Source organism: Rattus norvegicus, chromosome 18, assembly GCF_021556685.1.
Source record: "Rattus norvegicus strain SHRSP/BbbUtx chromosome 18, alternate assembly SHRSP_T2T, whole genome shotgun sequence".
NCBI lineage: Eukaryota > Metazoa > Chordata > Mammalia > Rodentia > Muridae > Rattus > Rattus norvegicus.
Window position 1 is genome coordinate 11988609 of NC_141551.1, and position 22174 is coordinate 12010782.

General features: G+C 41.6%; 1 protein-coding gene, 1 long non-coding RNA gene and 1 pseudogene across 2 annotated transcripts in view; 2 read left to right on the plus strand and 1 right to left on the minus strand.

Annotated features, from left to right (window-relative positions):
* Nucleotides 1–230: 230 nt before the first annotated feature.
* LOC147999675 (uncharacterized) lies at nucleotides 231–12954 on the minus strand. The gene is made up of 4 exons (XR_015642794.1): nucleotides 12864–12954; nucleotides 11768–11964; nucleotides 3276–3486; nucleotides 231–1825 (listed from the first exon to the last, which is right to left on the minus strand). It is a non-coding gene; the product is annotated as an uncharacterized LOC147999675 (long non-coding RNA).
* On the plus strand, nucleotides 3805–5829 carry Tuba1b-ps14 (tubulin, alpha 1B, pseudogene 14; annotated as a pseudogene).
* A 2329-nt stretch (nucleotides 12955–15283) lies between the features above and the next one.
* Nucleotides 15284–22174, plus strand: part of Dsg3 (desmoglein 3) — a 31642-nt gene continuing 24751 nt past the window's right edge. Inside the window, 1 exon segment of the mRNA NM_001191079.2 lies at nucleotides 15284–15440. Within this exon segment, the coding sequence (NP_001178008.2) occupies nucleotides 15393–15440 (48 nt within the window). The 5' untranslated portion in view covers nucleotides 15284–15392.

The window sequence follows — 22174 nt, forward strand, 5'->3', positions numbered from 1 at the left end:
TGTCTCTCATCCATCTCTGTCAGCCATAATAGAAGGAAATGCATGCAGTTGGTCACTCTGCCAACACCTTCAGCACAATGTGTACAGCTGATTCCTGTCTCCAGACATTTTTCTCACTGAAAGAAAAACGTGTCATTCAAAGGAATTCAATAGTTCAATGTCAATATGGTATTTTTTATTAGTAGAAAAAGTCCCTAACATAATGATTATATATATAATATATATATATATATATATATATATATATAACTTTTCATGTTAGAGTCAAGTTCCTTTTTTCTAGATAACTTTGAAAAGTGAAAATACATTTTAATCAAAGTATTTTATTTTTCAGACGCACATGTTAAAAAGTTCCAGTGAGTTCCTTTTCCACTTCCTTTTTAGTTGAAATGACACTTGCCCTCTGTGGAATATAAAGTAGTGGCACCATTTTATGTAAAAATTCACCCAAAGGCTTAACATTTGGTTTTTCATATTTTCTCTGCATATAAGATATTTACATATATATAGCCACATACTAACACATGTAAAACCATGTACTACTTTATACCTCGGTCTTCTTATGCAAAAGGATGACACTGCAGGAAGCTAACTGGGATACCTGAATTAATTTTTTTATAGACTTATTTATTTATTATATATAAGTACACTGTAGCTGTCTTCAGACCAGAAGAGGGCATCAGATCTTATTACAGATGGTTGTGAGCCACCATGTGGTTGCTGGGAATTGAACTCAGGACCTCTGGAAGAGCAGTCAGTGCTCTTAACCGCTGAGCCATCTCTCAGCCCGAATTAATTCCTTTTAATGTCTGCAGAATAGTTTGCTTTCCACATCGTGTTTATCTTATTTATGTTCTTGTGGAGCAATCCCGCCCTCACCGGGTGTTGCTGCACTAATGATTTTCACCTTTACATGGTGGAACAATTGCAGGACAATCAAAGGAGCAGACAAAAAACAGTACTGTGGTGACTGATGTGGGTGAGATGGCCAAACACAATGTCCACTCCCATGTCAGAATATGACTTACCAAGTCCTAGGTAACTTTCACTAGCACTCCCAATGCATGTCCTGTGCCCTGCTGAACTTACAGCTAGAATAAGCTTTAAATGTTCATCAGTGTCATTCCCTAAAGAAAGCTCTAGATGGGGAACTATGGCGACAAGGTTATGGTGGCTGAACCAGAAAGGCTTACTACCATCTCCCATCTTAGAACTAGATGATTCCTTCTTCCAGCCATAACAGGAACACAGAATTAGAAGCAAAGCCAACCTTGCTGTAGCCAAAGCTTTCCTAGAGAGCCCTGAGTCCAGACACATGGTTCGTTTTTGTTTTGTTTTTAAGATTTGTTTGTAACTTTTAATCACATGCATGTAAGAGGGGCACGTGCTCATGAAAGCAAGTGCCTGTAGGTGTAGAGCGTCCTCCTGAGGCTGGGGTTACAGGTGAGCGTAAGCTGCCCAACATAGGTGCTAGGAATCAAACTCAGCACCACTCTACTGCTGAGCCATTCTTCTAGGCCTCCGGAAGCAACAGTTCTACCTAATAGCTGCTTTGGAGACAATAGAGGCACTAGAGTAAATTTAGATGCCTGCTAAAGCAAGACCCTTCACTGTTCTTCTCAATTATGCCTTTGTTATTGCTGGGCTTCCTTAGGTAGAATTGCTAGAGGATGAAGACAGGGCTTTGCACATGGTAACCGCACACTCCTCCACTCGGTATGATGGCTGCCTCAGTTTGCCTCTTTGAGCATTTTGGAACCAATTGTCCTTTCTTCCTTATGGGTCTTCCCCCAGCTTTATACTCTGCCCAAATTCCAAGTCAATCCTGAAAAAGACATGTAGACTTTTTAAAGAATTGTTTCTTTACAGGAACAGCTTGCTTCATCCAGAAACGTGATATCTTGCTATTATTTTCTTTCATTTTATGTCCTTCTTTAATGGTCTCCTGTGCATCCTTAAGAAAATTACTTCCAAATATTTGATCATTTTTAGCTAGGACCTAAATAGATTATTTTTCTCGTGTCATTATCTAAATCTCATTACTACAGAAAAGTTACTTTGGTTTTTTTATGTTTATTCTATAACACCCCCCCCAAATGTTTCTAGGAATTAGATTTCTTAAGAAAAGTACCATATACAAGTATGATGATAAATGTTAAAAACTGAAGGTATTACTTGATTCCTATGCAAATACTAACTATAAAAATGAGCCCCTCTCCAAATTATAGGAGAACGTTGATAAACCGGTTGAATGTTGAGGAGATTTTGAAAAGTGAACCTAGAGTTTAAATAGCCTGAGTTTGGCACTTCCTCCAAGAGATGCCTAAGCAGCCTACACTGTATGGCTCCTACTTGTAAGGAAGCAAAAGGGTGTCTTGAGAATGTGTCAGCCTTACTCTGCACCTCAGAACAGAAGATTAACACTAAGCTACTATATTGCACAAGTTGAGGGGTGAGAACAAACATCCATCAAATTTGTGCTTTGTCTAATACATCAGAAACTCAGCCTTGAGTGACTCATGGAGCAGCAGTCATGTGGAGGGAGGAGAGAGGTGGGGCTTTCTCTACTTTCATCCTTCTTTTGATCCAATTTCCAGAAAGGGACCATATATGCTGCATCTGTACTAGTGTTGGGTCAAAAAATATAAACCCCTACTCTAAGGATTGTTTTTTGAGAGTCACACCTAATGTTCAGACTAAATAATCCTGGGGATCCTAGAGAAACTTAGACATGGGAAGTAACTTGTAATCATAGTCCAAAGGGAAGCAGTGTAAAATAATATAGACAATTTCTATAGACTAACCAACGTATTCATGAAGAGTTGAAGCAGACAACAGGTTCCACCTTTAATATTAATGGATAGGATAATGGCAATGATAAAGAAAGGCCAACGAGACATCCCAAACTGTAGGGCAACGGTTGCCCAACCATAGGTGAGAACAAAACAGTCTCTGATGAGGCAGAATCATTCTGTCCCCAGGAAAGCAGAAGTGACAACCACACTTGAAAGTTGTATCCTCACCAGCTAATCCTTCCAGGACGTATCTCAGAACTTCTGGTTACGATACAATAGAAAAATCCCTGAGCACGGTGAGTTCTACAAGTTTTACAGGTTTTGCAAAGGCACTAGGAACTTACTAATCACACTAGCATAGATGCCCAATGCCTCACTAAGTCAGGAGTATATGAGTCTTGAGGGAAAAAAATGAACAGGCCTTGAAGAATTAAGCATGACACATTACCTTGATATATGCCCTGAGATATATGGCCTTACCTTGCCATGCCAGAGCTGGTACTCCTAACTACACTGAGAACTGAGATCTTTAGCTTGTGTCTTCTCAATATGCCATGTTGCTTGCAGACACTCTCCCTCCTTAGATCACCATATATGACATGACAGAGAGCCCAGGTGCTGATCAGTGGTCACTATATCTTCTGGCATGGAGTTAAGAAACCTTCAGAACATTCTGCTTGTTATTTCTTCCCTTGGAAGAAGAATTGGGTTGCAATTTAATTCAGAAAAAAAAACTTTAAAAATAAGACTTGTTAGTATGATACTAATACAATTCAATCAATAGAAGACAGAAGCCAAGGATCCTGTGTGTTTAAAGCTGCAACAGGAAGATTAGATTGTGTTCTAAATACACTGGAAGATAGTATCAATTTTGTTGTCTTAAATGAAAATAGATTCTTCTTGACACACACTGCTTCTCCCCTGGATTCCTTGGTAGTCTACTAATGGGAGATCCTTGTCACCCTCTCTTCCTTTCCTCAGTTTTCACAAACCACTTCAAGGATTAAATATGCATGAGTACATCTCCATTTACATTGGCCAGGCTGGTATCCAGATAAGCAATGCCTGTTGGGAGCTCTACTGCTCGGAACATGGTATCCAGCCAGATGGCCAGATGCTAAGTAACAAGACCATTGAAGGAGGAAATGGCTCCTTCAACACCTTCTCCAGGGAGACACGGTAAGCACAGTCCTGGGCAGTGTTTGTAGACCTGGGACCCACAGTAATTGATGATGCTCACACTAGTACCTTCTGCCAGCTCTTCCGCCCTGAGCAGCTCATCTTAGGCAAAGAAGATGCTATCCTAACTATGCCCATGACCTCTACACCATTGACAAGGAGATCATTGACCTTGTTTTGGACCAAATTCACAAGCTCGCTGACCAGTGCATGGGTCTTCAGAGTTTCTTGGTTTTCCACAGCTCTGGCAGGGAAACTGACTCTGGGTTCACCTTCATGTTGATGGAACAGCTCTCTGTCGATTACAGACAGAAATCCAAGCTGGAGTTCTCCATTTTTCCAGCCCTGCAGATTTCCACTGCTGTGGTTGAGCCATACAATTCCATCCTCACCACGTACGTAGCGCTCTGATTACGCCTTCATAGTCCACAATGAGGCTATCCACGACATCTTTCCTAGAAATCTCAACATTTCGAGAACCAAACCTACACTAACTTATACCACCTTATTATTACACTTATAATCTTATTAGTGATTGTCTTCAATCACTGTTTCCCTCAGATACCATGGAGCCCTGGATTTGGTCTGACCGTATAGATTGTTGTCTTTCTGCAGGCACAAGATAAGGCAAGGTCTGTGATTGGGCAATGAAAAAGTAAGGCGGGGACAGAGTTTTTGAAAGGCGGGAGGGAGAGAGGGAAAAAGAAAGAAGAAGAACCAAGATGGAGGCAGAGAAGGACGACCCCGATCTGTGTGGCCTTAAATGGTCACGGGTAGTTATGAATGTTTCCTAAGAGATGGATTTTTATAGGACAATTTGTCTTATCTAGGTGGGCAGTTTATATCATTATCAATTGGTCATGAGTTTATTATGTGGATGTTTTGTGGATTGAGAATTCAAGATTTAAATCTGATTGATAAGTTACAAGTTTATTGAGTTTTGATTTTAACACGTTACTGGAGTTCAGACTATAACCACAGGGGGCCAATGCTGGGAACATGAGCAGAGTCCACAGCAAGAAACCTGTAAGAGACGGTCTCTGTAAGAAACTGCTGTGGCAGCGACCTGCCTTGGGAACTAGAGTGATGGAAAGATTGCTGACAGGCTCAGAGAGTAGCCGTGTAAGTGTGAGATTGGGAGCTTAGCAGTTAAGATGCTTTGTTGATTGAAATGAAAATACCCCACAGATGCCATGTGGCCCTTCAGAGCCAGCAACAGTGTGGGTTAATAAATTCTTTTAATAGTATTTACCACAACATGACAGCATTCCAGACCAGCCTGGTACCCTATCCTTGCATTCACTTCCCTCGGGCCATATAAGTCCCTGTCATCTCTGCTGAGAAAGCCCACCACTAACAATTTTAAATTGCAGAGATCACCAATGCCAGCCAATCAGATGGTGAAGTGTGACCCTCAACATAGTAAATACATGGCTTGCTGCCTGCTATACCATGATGATGTGGTTCCCAAAGATGTAAATGCTGCCATTGCTACCATCAAAACCAAGTGTACCACCCATTTTGTAGACTGGTGCCCCACTGGCTTCAAGGTTGGCATTAATTACCAGCCTCCCACTGTGGTACATGGTGGAGATCTGACCAAGGTCTGGAGAGCTGTGTTCATGCTGAGCAGCACCACCGCTGATGAGGTCTAGATCAAAAGTTTGATCTAATATGTGCCAAGCAGCCCTTTATGCACTGGTACGTGAGTGAGGGCAACGAGGAAGGGGAAGTCTTTGAAGCCCATGAGGACATGGCTGACCCACAAAAAGATTATGAGGAGGTTGGAGATGCAATGCACCCTGATCCATCAGTTTTCAGAGAGCAACCTTCTGTTCTAACATCCCTTGTTTAGGGATCTCCACAGGAACTTCTTGGCCAACAACTCAACCAAATGCAACCCGGGCCCACTACTGGAAATCTTGCCTGGCCTCAAAAGATGGCCAGTTCAGACTCCATATCTTCCATTACTAGGAGTCTGCACTAGGGTCACCCTCATGGATTCCAGGAAGTTTCCACTGCACTAAGCTTTACACTACCCCCTGATTGCTTCCAGCCATCTCTCCCTGCATCCTTTCCCTCCTACCCCTGATCCCTCCTTCTTCCACCCCTACCTGTACCCAGTCTATCCACAAAATCTGTTCTATTCCCCCTTCCCGGCAAGTTCATGTGTCCCCTGGAGCTCTACTCTTGACCTAACATCTCTGGGTCTGTGGATTCTAGCTTGTTTACCGTTTATTTAATAACTAATATCCTCATGTAAGTGAATATATATCATTTTTGTCTTTCTGGGTTACCTCACTTGGGATGATATTTTTTAGTTGCATCCAGTTACCTGTAAATTTCATGATCCCATTTGTGTAAATATAACACATTTTCATTATTCATTCTTCAGTTGAGGGACATGTAGGTTGTTTCCGGTTTCTGACTTTTATGAATAAAGCCTCAATGAGTATGGCTGAGTGTGTCCTTGTGGTAGGATGGAATATCCTTTGGGTTTATGCACAGGAGTGGTATAACTGGATCTTAAGGTAGAACAATTTCCAATTTTCTGAGAAACCATCGTATTGATTTCCACAATGGCTATACAAGTCTGCATTTCCACCAGCAATGGAGGAATGTTCTCCTTGCTCCACATTCTCCCGAATATGAGCTATCACTTAGCCATTGTGACAAATACAAGGTGGAATCTCAAAGTATTTTTATTTTGCATTCCCCTGCTAGCTAAGAATGTTGAACGTTTTTTAAAGTTTTCTGCGCCACTTGGGGGTCTTATTGAAAATTCTCTTTTTAGATCTGTACTCCATTTTTAATTGGATTGTTTAGGTTTTTTTTAATATCTAGTGTCAAGTTCTTTACATATTTTGGATATTAGACCCCTATCAGATGCGGTTTTGGTAAAAATATTTCCCTGTTCTGAAGGCTCCCTCTTTGTCCTATTGACAATGTCTCTTGTCTTGCAGAAGCTTTTTCATTCACTCCAGAGGTACCATTTATTAATTGTCGATCTTAATGCCTGCACCACTGGTGTTCTGTCCAGATGTTGTGTGTGGAGTTTTGGGTTTGGTTGATTTGGTTGCTGCGGTTGGTGGTGGTTGTGGTGTTCTTTGTTCATTTATTTGTTTGGGGGTTTGAGACAGAGTTTCTCTGTGTGGCCATAGCCATCCTGGACCAGGCTAGCCTTGAACTCAGAGATTACCTGCCTTTGCCTTCCTAATTACGAGGATTAAAGGTGTGTGCTACCACCACTCAGTGTGGAAGACATTATCTTTTTGAGACGGTATATATAGGATGTTAGTGAGTGGTAATGGCTACCTGAGCAAGAAGATAGCTGTAAGTCCTTGTCCCTGCCACGGGAGAGATGCCACAAATTTTGACTATGTAGCTGGCAGAAAAATAGAACTCATGACTTCAATATACATTTTGTAAAAAGATTCAAGTCTGTCAATTTTACCTCCAGCAAATCACAGGAACTAAGAAAAAGTTTGTTCTGAAGTAGCATTGAGGATTAGCTAGAAAACTCCTCACTCCCACATTTTACTATTTTACAAATACATTTCCAGAAGTAAGCAGTTACCAAATCAGATTCTGTCCGAGCAAAGAGAGGTTGACCCTGGTTCGTAGCATACATTAATTTTTTAATTTATATTTACCCTTTGGAAGTCTAGGCATAAACATTAATCTGTAACTCAGTAGTAAAGTTCTCTGCTGGCATGTGCAAAATTCTGGGTTTAATCCTTGATACCACAAGTATACACAAACACACATACACACACACACACACACACACACACACACACACACACACATGTATTATGTAATGCTTTCTTTAAAAATGTTCCTAAGAAAGCTGGGCAGTATTAGTATACAACTTTAATCCCAGCACTTGGGAAGCATAGACAGGTGGATCTCCAAGTTCAAGGCCAGTCTTGTCTACAGAGTGAGTTTCAGGACATCCAGGACTACTCTGTATTGAAAAAAGAAAAGAAGAGAAGAGAAAAGAACAGAACAGAAAAGGAAAGAAAAGAAAAGTATATATTCCTAAGAATCTCCAAAGCATGGTGAAGCATTGTTGGGTCAGCAGCTTGGCTTCCACTAATTAAAATAAAAACTGTTGTCTGAAACACAATCAGACATCCAGACACATCTGGATGCCTCCCCTGAATGAGCAGAATGGGAGAGGTTTATAGTTCTCACTATCTTGAATGACAGAAGATGACGAATCCATACTTTTGCTAGACATTTTAAAATACAGGTGCATTTTTGACTGGTAGCACTAACCTCCATTCATGAATCTCTGAACACTGCACAATGAAACATTCAAAATTCAGTGAGTGTGACACAGACTACATATATGCTTCCAGTGGAAGCAATGAAAGCCAGCAAAGGCTTGCCCGGGAAGCTGAAGTCTAATGAGCCTTCTGTACTTGATGAATAAGGGAATTACTATAGATAATGAGCTTCAAAAACAGCATGGAAACTTCTGGAATCTCTGCCCATTTGAATAGATATCCATTTTGATTGCTTGGCTTCTGAGACGCAGTATGACATGGTTCAATTTCCAGCAAAGGGGGGATGAATTCTTCAGCTTGTGTTGGATCTGCTTTCAGACTCTCCTGTCTTCACATGGTACATTAGTTGGTTCACAACCAAAACATACAATGAAGCTCCCCTTTAATTGTTATTTTTATGATTCTCGCTTTGATATCAGTCTCTTGATCAAGAGCCAGTTTAAGCTAGGCTTGGGTTTCCAAATCATTATCCCAAAAATAATAACACCATTGCTCAACCAGAAAGCACTGGAAAACACTCAGTGGTTAAGAGCATTGGCTGTTCTTCCAGAGGACCCATGTTCAATTTCCAGCACCACATGGCAGTTCACAACCTCTTTAATTCCAAACACAAATGAATAGCAAGAGAAAGCACCACTGAGTACAGAAGATACTGCATAAAATCACCCTTTAGACTGATTTCCTACAGCCACATAAACAGGGCTGCACCAGGACACTTCCTTACCTTACTAAGAGGCACATCTTTCTAAGAAAATAACAAGCTTATAGCCACTGTGGAAGTTAGTATGGAGGGTCCTCAAAAGACCAAATATAGATTTGCTCTATAAACAAGCTACACCACTCTGGATATTTACCAAAAGGATTCCAAGTCAACATATCACAGCTATTCTTGCATATCCATGTTTCCTGAAGCACTTTTCACAGTAGCTTAGTTATAGAACCAACATACATCTCAACAGAAGAATGGATAACAAAAATATAGTCTATATACACAGTGGGATGTTTTTCAATCATAAAGAAAGATCAAGGTATGTTACTTGACAAAACATTGATTCATCTAAGATAATCATACTAACTCAATTACACAAATCTCATAAAGACAAAGATCATATGTCTTCTTATAGAGAAAGAGGACAAAATGGCATGGGGAACATGCTCCAAGTATTTTAGACACTGGCATACTAGAATGAAATGGTAAAATAAAACATAAGGAAACTGTTAAGGGCACTGAGACAAAAAGGAAAAAGAAGAGAAAAAGAAGAGAAAATTAGAGAACCCTAGATGGATGCCTGTGGATCCCTTTGCCATTAGCTCAAGAATAATCTAAAGAATTGCAAGATAATAAAATCATGGCAGAAAAATGAAAGCACTTGGTTCATCTCCTTCCTCCCCATATGTTTAAAATATCATTCATAAAATCTTACTTTATTCATATTATTTTTCAAATAACTTTTTAAATTGCAAAATTAATATAATCTCAAGCTGGATATGGTAGTATGCATCTGTCGTCCTAGCACACAGGAGGCAGAGGCAAGAAGAGACCTCACAGTCTCCTATTCCACAAAACGATGGAGCGATTGTCTTCAACATTCTGACTCAGAACTTAGGACAGACCTTAAGTGAAACAAGAATTATTATGAAGGACTAGCTTATCTGTCTTGGCAGAGATAAGCTGTTGACTATCTTGCATCTTGTGTCCTTTCATGGACAGTATTTTTTGTTCGTAGATGAATTAGGGCAACTTCTGCCCAGTGGCTGCCCTGCCACAAAAGCAACCTCATAGAAGTTGATGCTCAACATCCTCTCTGAACTGTGGCGGGGGGGGGGGGGGGGATGTCAGACACAGACATGTCTCTAGACAAATGATTTTTAATAATTAAATGACTATCAATGTTGTATTCTATGGACTTCTGATGCTTTTGAAGACTATGTAAAGTATATCTGAATTCTCTCCCTTTAACTACTCAGCTATTTCTCATTAAAATATCTCAAAAAATACCCTTTTATAATTCACTCAGAACTATGAGTTTGCTATCTAGCCCTAAATTTGTATTTTTGAAAGAGTCATATAGGCACAATGCCTGTCTAAGAGTATCAATACTAATCCCAATTTTTATATCAATATAAGAAATTCATACCTATCAAAACCTTAATTTTGTATCAAAAGTAAATTCTGTACCAATGTAAGAAATTATGACTTCAACTTTGTATCAATTATAAAGATTTCTACCAATTAAGATTACAGCCTCACAATTAATTCCAGCTAGTTCCTTCCTGTTCAAATTAAGACCATTTCCAAATTGTCCCTTAAAATACAGCCTAAGTATAATTCATAAAATAACCAGAACCATCCACCCAAATATAAGGGTCTGGGACAACGATCTCCACAACTTCTACCTCTTAAATGAGGGCAATGAAATAGCTTTAAAGGGGAGAGGAAGGGTAGGGAAAAATAAGAGAGTTGGTTAAGCCTGAAGAAAGCCGAGCCAACAATTGCTATTAGTCTCTAATGTTCTGACTGGATCCATCTGAATGGTTGAATGGGGTAAAGCGACCTGGAATCCATGACACCAGAAGTCCAAGCAGGTCTGTCCTGCGTGTCTGAGGATGAATCTCACCAAAGCTGTACACTCCACATTATACAAATCTCAAAACAGAATTTAAGTATCATCAAGATATCCGCATGGATTGTGTTAGTCTGCGTAGGGTGAACAGACTAGTTAAGAAAGAATTTCGCTCCTTGTTTGAACATGTGAAAGACAGTCTTTTTTATGAGCCAATTTTAGTAATAACCAATCCTAAGTCTTCGTTCGTACCGTGTGAAGAATGGCACAAAGAATCTTTACCTTTCCTGTTTGGTTCTCTTAAACTTTCCTAGTTCTTCCGGGAGGTGGGGGGTAGGGGAAGTCTCCCTCTGTCACATCTGATCCATATAATTCTGGAGGGAGTCTAGAGCCTAACGGCCTTTTCTATAAACACAAACATAAAGCCTTTCTCCCAGATTAGCATGTCCTTTAGCCAGTAGCCAGACAAACTTTTAGCTTGACTCTCTCCCAGAGGAATGATGAAATAAAAAAACAAAACTCAAAATCACACCCGTTTTGATAATTAAAACTTCAAAACAAATGAAGTAAACTCAAATACTGTAAGAGCCTATTCTTAGGTTTTTTCTAATCTTGTCAAGCCAGGATATTTAACCCAAAATCCCGAGGAGGCCACATTAATAGATATGAGTGGTCCTGTAAGACTTCATGACTTCTCTAAAACATTTCTGTTCTCATACAATCTCCCTTCTGTCCTTTGTGGGAGGCAGAAGCCCTTTCTGCCTACCTCTAGGTCAGTTTGTTTTTGCAAAGCAGGACTCCCAGCACCTCTGGGCTGGAACTTCCTGCATTAGTTCAGAAACACTGGAAGAATTCCCCTGTGGTTCGGGCAAAATCTACACTCTCTTCTAACTTTAAAAACAATTAAACCAAACTTAGAATTCTACCCTATGATTACCTGCTTATAGGAAGCAGGCAGCTTTTATTGTTTGGCTCTCTTCCTCAGAGCTGCCATCTTGTCTCTTTTCACAGCAGGAAACCTCAGAGTCTGTCCCTGTGTTTCTTTGTTTAAGATGCCCACACTGGATATACAGCGACTCCACTCCACTCGCTGAGAAACTACCTCTCCCTCCTTCCAGACCTGCTTCACTGTGTCTGATCAATCCGAGAATCCTAAATTATTAGTAGATTCTTGCCTGCCATGTTCAACGTCATCGATAGTGTGTAATTTTTTTTTTCGGAGTTGGGGACTGAACCCAGGGCCTTGCGCTTGCTAGGCAAGCGCTCTACCACTGAGCTAAATCCCCAACCCGATAGTGTGTAATTTTTAAAAATGGCGCGCTAGGCTCTGGAATCAGCAGCTGCCCGCTAGCTAGCTCCACTAGCCTCTAATGACCACACTGGCCTCACTCAGCTGTTCACCCGCTAGCTAGCGCTCTTCCCAAAATGCCCGGAGCAGCAAATGCTCTACACTGACCATCCACCCCTGCTGACCACCAATGACTGCCAAGCAGCTGCTCTCTCTCTCTCTCTCTCTCCCTCCCTCTTCCTCTCTCTCTCTCTCTCTCTCTCTCTCTCTCTCTCCCCCCCCTTCCTCTCTCTCTCTCGCTCGCTTGCCCACCTGAGTCTTCACGGATCAAAAACACCAGACAATCTTAATATTTAAAATCAGCCAGATGTTGCAACCTCTGGGCACGGAATCTATTGCTCTAAATTCATCAGCTATCCTGTGTCGGAACTCCTCTTGTGGCAGAGGCCGCCACCGGGTTTCTAACAGCCCCCCAGGCCTACATAGTATGTCTTCTCTGCTCCACAGCCTGGCTGAAAGCCCTTTCTCTATCCCATCTCCTCCTTTTCCTCCTTGGACCCGGAAAACCAGCCTCCATATCTTTCCCCACTGATTGATTCTGTCTTTATTTAGCTAATCAATTAGGGAACCTCTGCCTACCCTCCCGCGGGAACAATCAGGGTAGACGTATGTACGCCAAAGCCCTCTTCACTCTTAGCTATGTTCAAACACTAATTTCAGAAGACGCCTAACATTTGATCATTACATTTAACACTGCACAAGACACCAGCAAGTAAAACAAATCTCCTCTCAACTTCTCACGCCTGCTCACATAACGACCTCATTGTCCAAATACTTCGTCCTGGACCTCAGCCCTTCAGCGTTGCCAAGGGCTCCCGTTCTGATTCTAGTCCCAAAGTGTATAGAATATGCTTGCTGGAACCACAATGGAAGAATCTCTACAGGGAATGTCAAACTTGACCTCTTGAAGTTTTCTTTCCAAATAGAAGTAGATTTTAAAAGATTCACTAATTATTTTTCTGTGACAGGCTCCAATGCCCAACAGATTTGTCACAAATACTGTTTGAAGACATAATGGGGCCAGAGAGATGGCTCAGTTGATAAATGGTTGTCTTATGAACCCAAGGGTCACAGTCCAATCACCAGAACCCCAAATCCAGATATGGCAGTGTGCTCGATCTCAGAGCTAGGGGACCAGACAGATAGATCTCTAGCTCTTGATGGCCATCTGGCCTAGCCTACTTGATGAATCTTAAGCCAGGGAGAAAAGTGGCACATAGTTTTAATTCCAATAATCCAGAGTCAAAGGTGAATCTGCGTGAGTTCAAGACCAGCCTGGTCCTCAGAGTGAGTTTCAGACAACGGCTACATAGTGAGAGTTTATTCAAATAAATAAACAAATAAGTCAAAGGAAGATGGCACGTTAAGAATAATACCCAAGGTTGTCCTCTACTCTACTATACACACACAGACACACAGACACACACAGAACACACACAGACACACAGACACACAGACACACAGACACACACAGAACACACACAGACACACACACAGACACAGACACACATATAACACATACACACAGACACATACACACAGACACACAGACACACACTCACACACATATACAGACAGACAGACACACACACACACATACACACACACACGTACATTTATGGCATCACCCAGGATCAGCAAATTAACAGGACATAGAGTTAATCAGTTTCCTTTGCAGCCATACAGTTTTGCATAGCTATTCAACCCTGCTCAGGTATTCCATGCTCGCACCAAGGCACACATTCACAATAAAACAAGTGGACTTGGCTATGTCCATTAGCCTTTGACTCTCAAAAAAGAAGTCTTTGTGTCTAGGACAATAGTTTTCTGGAGATGAGTGGTAATAGTGATCACAGCTACACAACTCTGTGAATGTACTGAATGACACTGAGCTGTACCTTAACTGTGGTTGACAGGAGGGCTGGAGATGTGGTTCAGCTCTGGAGGCAGGCATGGCCAAAGCTGTCCTAAGTTATCACCATGACCCACATGATAGGAGAGGGCTCTAAGTTGTCTTCTGATTTTACACAAGCACACATGCACACACTCTCACACACACACACACACACACACACACACACTCAAACACACAAAATTATAAAAACTACAGTAGCTTTCCTGTATATTTCACCAACATTTAAAAAGAAACAGAGGCAACATACTTCTTACCGGATTTTTTTAAAACTTCTGGCCTACATAACATTTTCTGCTAAATACTCTAGGGTTAAATGAACTCCTGGGAAGTAAAATGCTTTTAAAACAATGCATCAATACTTCTAAAAATAAAATTGTTCTTCCGAATATCCTCCTTTGGATATTGTGAAACCGACAAAGATCCTGCTCTAGCCCCCAACTCCTAACACAGGTATAGTCCAAATGTTTCACTGATTCTAAGCATGCAGCGGTGTGCAGGCTGACGGCCTGGGGGAATTAAAGGTGTAATTAAAAGAGCACTGTGATAACTATCTCACAGTCAATCTACTTTCTCTAAGTTATGAGTGAACAAAGGCACAATAGGATGTCAGCGGCATCAACACAATCCGACCCTTCAGAACATGAGTCATATACCTCAAACCCCAGCACGCCCATGAGCTGTCTGTTTCTATTTATTTCTGGTTGATTTTATTCAGACTGTGTATTCACAGTCACTAGCTACCGTGTTTTTCCTTCTTGGTTGTTCGTAGGCCTTTCAGTAGCGTACATTATTAATTAAGACACACCACTCACCCATACATAGCCTGAAAACAAGAAGTGTTTTTTCACAAGTAGATTTGGGGAAATTTTCTCTTTCCTGTCTACTTTCCAGTTTTCAGCTGTGGCCTTAGAAACCAACTAGAATTTCTTTTTCTGCTGTGGCCAGGGCTAGCTCTTGCACCTCCATGCCACGATTAATGTGTTATTCATCTGACACCTTCCCATTCAGCTCTTGTCTTTAGCCCGTGAACCTCTCATTTAGCTTCCAACAAAGGATTCCATTGCTGTAGGAACTGAGGTGTGTCTCAGTTTTTACCTGGGAGGCAGTGATGCAAGCGTTTCTGGTGAGACCAATCCTTGGCTTGGGGTGGGGAGGAACAGACTAACAGGCCACCAGGAGAGTCCTGGGGCAGACATCAGAGCCACCACTGCCAGACGGGAGCTTCAGACATAGGCTACAGACACCCAGGTGAAGAGCTGCAGCCAGAGGCTTGGATTTATTCACCAGAGACTCGTGACAATGGCCTGCCTATTCCCCAGAGCCCTGAGGCTTCTGTCCCTCCTGATGGTAAGTCTCCTCTTTTGCTAAAACCAGTAAATTCTCTGCTTCCTTGCTTACCACAGAAGACTGGGTATGGTTACTGAATCCCTGTTGTACGCTCCAAAATGAATGAAGCAGAACTAATTGTGCAAGTGTTAAACTCCTTCCTCTTTTGTTTTTCTTCATTTTGAAAAGAAATGTGAAACAGAAAAAAAGTTTTTTTTTTTTTGGTTCTTTTTTTTTTTCCGGAGTTGGGGACCGAACCCAGGGCCTTGCGCTTCCTAGGCAAGCGCTCTACCACTGAGCTAAATCCCCAACCCCTAAAAAAAGTTTATTTTAATGTAGCTGTTTATATGTCTTCCATTATCAGATTAACCCATCCCAACCCCAGGTTTTATTTTCCACAAGCTTCGTTTTCTTCAAGGCAATACGTGTTTTCTAAAACACAAATGCAAACGGCACTCGTGGTGCCAGCAAATCGGTTCTCCAGGATCACAAAGCTCTCGTTAAGGCAGATGGCTAAGAGCTCTGCATGCCTGATCTTGATACCCAGCGTGTTTTTTAGAACAGTCACCAACCGTTGAACTAAAATCAAAGTCATTTTGACTCTCGATGAGTTGGGAGGATTCTTAAGAAAACCGGTTTTCCGTTTAGCCTGTATGAACAAAGTACATGGAGCTTTTGGGGGAAGGGGGTAACATGACCTTTGCAGGAGAATAATGTCAGAAGAGTAGTTCTTCTGTTGACTGGGTCACTTTGTTTTATAAAAGACAAGGAGAATCCTAAGTGAAAGCATCAGCTTAGATGCTATAAGCTATTGTATGCCTTCATTGTGTATTAGTGGGGTGAAAATATGTCATAATTTGTCTCACCAAGACTTGAATATAAATAAAGACAGGAAAGGTTTCCAAAGCCAATTGCCACATTGTGGATGACAAACTTGACCTCAGCATCCATTCCCGCCATTGGTGCATTTCAAAGCACAGAAAATGGAGATTTCTAAAGCTTACAGGGAGATAGACGACAAAAGCTGTCTAAAACGTAAAGTTGTCTGCCATCGCAACACATGCCTTGTATGGAAAAGCGTCTCAACTCTCCCTCATATGACCGTGATCAAACAGAAAACGGGCATCATGTAACTTTTCAAAGAGGGGACCAGTGACTGAACAAGGCCTCTTTTAACTGTGAAGTGACTGCAGTTCTCTGACTGTATCAGTGGTGAGAAAGTTAGAAAATGTGTTTTCCAACACTCAAAAAAGTTTTGCCCATGCAGGGGGAGAAGAAGGGAAAGAAGGGGTTGGGGATTTAGCTCAGTGGTAGAGTGCTTGCCTAGCAAGTGCAAGGCCCTGGGTTCGGTCCCTAGCTCCGAAAGAAAAAGAAGGGAAAGGAACGGAGCAGGGAGGGGAACAGAGGCAGAGACAGAGAGACAGATACAAATTGAAGGTTATAGATCTGACCTGTGCAATATCATAGCCACTATCCATACATGGATGTTTATCATTTTGAATATAGCTTTTCTGAGATGAAATATACTGCTAAATGTAAGATACACACTGAAGTATTTAGCCATACCAACAGAGTGTCAAAGGTATCTTTAGCTTTTATTTCAATTGCATATTGAAATTATAGTATTTTCAGTAGATTACACCACTAATTGTCAAACTTTTTAACAACTTTTATAAACTTATATAAAACTTTTTAATGTGAGCATAAGAAATTTTAAAACCGTTCATATGGGTGGCATTTGTGCTCCACTTCAAGCTAAGCTGTATCCTTTCTCCTACTTTCAGAGAACGGCGTTAGGCAAGTAGGACTCGGTGGCTTCAATAGGAGTTGACAGGACAATTGTGCCCTTAGGCAGGGACTGTGGGGCCACTGGTTTGGCTGGAATAAAAGTGTATGTTAGAGAATCAGGGAGGAATTTAGAAAGGTGGATGAGTGTGACATTGAACAGTTCATTCTGTGATGGTAAATGGAATCCTTTTGCCAAACAGGAGCCACCCAGACTCTTGACATAATGCGGTTACCCATAAAATGCAATGTTCTCAGAGCATGGGCACCATTTGTTGTTGAAGGGTGGAGTCTGAATGTTGAAAGGCATGACTGGAAAAGGTTGGTAGCTGCCTTTCCCTTTATACACACCATACAAAGACATTGGATACCATGGCAGTGTGAGGTAGAACAGAAAGGCAAGAGCGTGCAGCTCCTCCACTGACTCACTCCGAGTCTTGTGTCCTCTACTGTCAGATAAGAATCATCCACCTTAGGATGGGCATGGTGGCACATGCCTTCAATCCAGTCACTCAGGAGGCAGAGCAGACAGCTCTGTGAGTTCAAGGTCAGTCTGTTCTAACGCAGTGAGGTCAGTACAGCCAGGACTCTGTAGAGAGGTTGTCTCAAAAAGAAAAGAAAGAAAAGAAAAACAGAAATGAGAGAGAGAGAGAGAGAGAGAGAGAGAGAGAGAGAGAGAGAGAGAGAGCGCTTAGCCCTGGCCCTGCCTCCTAAAATGCCCACAGTGAGAAGAGAGCATCCTTGTAGTCACAGATGTACTTTAGAAAACAGGAAGTGTTCTAAAGTTGTAGTATTTCAGGACTGGGAATGGTTCTTGATGGCATCTGTCACAGTATTGTCCTTTAATGTCTTAATCACTGACACTTAAGTCAGGAAGGTCCTATGTTTCTTCAGTTAGAGTACCTTTGGGATAGTTGTATGGGGCAGGGAAGATAGCCTGGTAGAATAAGAAAGCTTATTGCACAAACAAGAAGACCTGAGATTGAATCCTCAGTACCCACATAGAAAAAGTCAGGCACTGCCATGTGATCTGAAACCCCGGCATTGTGGGAAATGGAGCCAGGAGGATCCCTGGGTCTTGCTGGCCACTAGGACATGTTCAGTGAGAGACCGTGTCTCAAGAGAGTAAGGTAAAGATCGCTAAAGAAGAACATCCAGTGTCCTCTGACCTCCATGCACATACACATGTAAATACATCACACTCGCACACCACACACACACACACACACACAACACACTCATCTATACATGTGCATACACAAATAAAAATGTAGTATTTGTGAAACTAATGTTACAAAGATGACAAGAAAAAGGGCAGCCTTAACTGCATCTACTGTGAGTGTGAAACACCACATGTTTTCAAATTTAGGGCTTTTTCTCAAAAAAAAAAAAAAAACTCAGCTATTTGGACTTTGAGATTAACCACTTGGAAGATGAAGGCACAAAGTCCACCCAAATATCCATTTAAAGGTGTGGGATTTATCCATTCTCTGTATTTATCTTAATTATTTCACACAACACAAAATGGAACTTTCAAGAAAAACTTATAGTTGAAGATGCTCACCTTTGGGGATCTACTTATGAAAATGCAACTTGTCTTCGAAGAAAACCAGGTCCTACAGTTAGCAAAATCTTAAACACGTTTTGAGCCATAACTTCCTTATTGAGGAATGAGCTAGTCAATGTTACAATGCTCGCTAAGGCTTTACTTAGGAGATTAGCAGAGATGTTTAAAACTCAAACGTTTAATACAGTTTATAATAAATAGGGGAAAGTGAAGGTCACTGAAATGTCAAGTCATGAGTGGAATGTGTCCTAGAAATAAAAAGTTGTTCCAGCCATCTTTTCTATATTTTCTACACGATATCAAAGTATATAAAAATTGGACTGAAGCTGAACACCCATTTTAATAAATGGGACAATCTCTGAGGTGTCCGTTCCATTCTTGGTCAGTGAGATGGTTATTTCATTGTTAGTGAATATATAAAGATGGGAGTCCCACGGAACATCTTCAAAATTCAACATTCTAATGGCAGAGGAAGCTTGCCAGGAATACTACTTAACTCGGCCTGACTTTGGCAGCGGTCAGGAGATGCAATTATTTCTAGCAATTAGCATCCCCCCCTTGCTTAATATCAGAAACCAGTTCTCACCCTTAACTAGAGCACTCCGTGTCCCAGAGGCTTCTCATAAACCTCCTAGCCCTTGGTGCTTCCTTTCCAGTAAAAAGTCAATTGGTAGCCTAAGGTGAGGGCTTGCTTGGGGAAATGCCTCATGCTGAAATTACATAGATGATGGGGTTATCCATAATTACATGACGAATAATTGAATCTGCCTAATGCACACTTTTTTCTTAATGGAGTGCAATCAGCCAGGCTGTGTTGCACAACATCAGTAGGCACATTCATGGCACTGCAGCGGGAGCAGCAAACCCGAAGTTTGTAAAGATCACCCTCACAGGGTACAGTGGAGCACTGCTCCTTTGCTCAGAGGAGAAAGAAGTCACACACACACACACACACACACACACACACACACACACACACACACACCAGTGCTAGGGGGTCTCTGCATACTTGTCAAAGGGTTTTTTGATACCCCTTTTCTTTTATTGTTACTCTAACTGAAATCACTACTGTTTACTGAGCACCTACTGTGCACCTGAGCTCGCCTATGGAGTTTACACCTGTTAATGCTTCAGTCCTCACATGAACCTACACATAAATGTATAGCGCTATCCTTCTATGGCAGATGAGAGGGAAAGGGTTGGGCCATGGTCCCAAATCCTGCAGTGGAACACGCCTGGGACTGGGCTGTAACTTAGTCTGGAGGCTGGGACGATGGCGCAGAGGGCTGCAAGCAGGTGTGGGGAGCTGAATCAGAGCCCTAGCACGCACCGATGCGGTGATATCCATATGGAATTAGAACTCTCCTAGGTGAGGGAAGAGGGCAGAAGCACTAGAATCACGAGAATCATGGAAGCTTTCGGCCCAGGAGCCTGGCAACCGCTGCAGCAAAGAAGAGATCTCTCTCAAAAAGGTTGAAGGTGAAGATTGACACCTACTGTTGTCCTCTAACCTCCACATACATGGCCTGGAACCCACATTCCTGTATGTGCCTGCACACACACACACACACACACACACACACACACACACAATTGAAAAGAAAACCAAGATACACACACACACACACAATTGAAAAGAAAACCAAGATACACACACACACATATACACACACACATACACACACACACATACACACATATACACACACATATACACACACATACACACATATACACACACATACACACACATATACACACACACATACACACACACACACACACAATTAAAAAGAAAAGCAAGATTCATAGTCCAGATTTGTACCAGCACACTTGGCAACATCGTCCAATTCAGAATATTTGCAAACAGCCGAGGGCATCACTTTTATTTACTTTAGCTAAAAAACAAACAAACAAACAAACAAAACAGCTTTCTAAGTTAATTGAGTTTACACATTGGTTCTTGAAAACCGAGTTGTCAGAAATTAAATACTAATTTCAAAATAATATATATCATTCAATTGAATAATTTGCTTTGATGAATAGTAAGTTTAGTAGAACGTTTTGTGGCTTTCAATTTCAAAAGTTCAGTAGAGTCCTGGCTTACACTATTAACAGAACATTTTTCTACTTAATATTTATAGAACCATTAGGGTTTGTTTTCCATGTAAAAATCCAATAATTTTTTTTCTATTCTTTTTTTCGGAGCTGGGGACCGAACCCAGGGCCTTGTGCTTCCTAGGCAAGCGCTCTACCACTGAGCCAAATCCCCAACCCCAAAAAAATCCAATAAATAACATGAGGTATTCAATGCTCCATTGTAGAATGGCCTTTGTGTTAGAGAATGATAGGTATTCTGGGGACAGCAGGCCAAACTATGGTGTTCAGAGGGTTGTTGGTGTTAAATGTGTGTTCCAGTTAGCATTTTCGTCCTATAGTGGGATTATTAGGACATTAGACACCATAAGTGAAGGAGCTTCCATAGAAGTGGGAAGAGGAAGTCACTCATTTTCCTGAACTGTGTGTGTATTGTGTAACTCATTCAGCAATGTGTCTTGAAGGACTGCTATGACCTGGCATGTTCACAGTCAGTGCTTCTGATTGGTTGGTTGATCCGTTGTAGCAGTGAAATGCCAACCTGTGTGCATCTCATGACATTTCTTGCCCAAAATGTAAGTCATACTTAAAACATGTAATGATTCCTTTGAATTGACTGAACTGTCCTCTGGGTTCCCCAGAGCAGGGTGTGGAGCCCTCTTTGGTGCATCTAGAAATGGGCAATGTGGCTGTGTACGTTGCTTTTCTCACAGCTGCTGCAAAGCACCTGACAGAAACTTGAAGGGAGAAGAGCTTTGTTTCGGCTCACAGTTCCAGTCCATGTCTGAAAAGCGTGATGGTGAAGCCGAGCCAAGAGAACCTTACTTCAATGGCTGCTCACACTGGAGGCAAAGACAGCTTGCTGGGATGAGAGAGGGGTAGAGCTTTGTAAGCACCACCCTCAGTGGCCTGTTTCTCCAGCCAGGGTCCACTCCTGAGGCTCCATGGCCCCAGACTTGATGCTCAGCTGCAATCATAGCCAGCCAAAGAGGGGCTCAGCCTTCAGAAATGTTTCCTGTCAGGTTCCTCATGTTTCTGGAAACAAAGGACATTTTCCCACAAGACTAAAATAAGGGGGATATTCTTTGAGATCAGTATTAAAAGAAAACTTTAAAATTTAAGATGAATAAATCTGAAGGCTCTGACTCTATGAAGGCCCTGGACACACACACATACACACACAAACACACACACATACACACACACACACACACACACGCATGCACACACACACATCCACACACACACCGACACACACACACATAAACACACACATACACATACACACACATACACACAAATACAC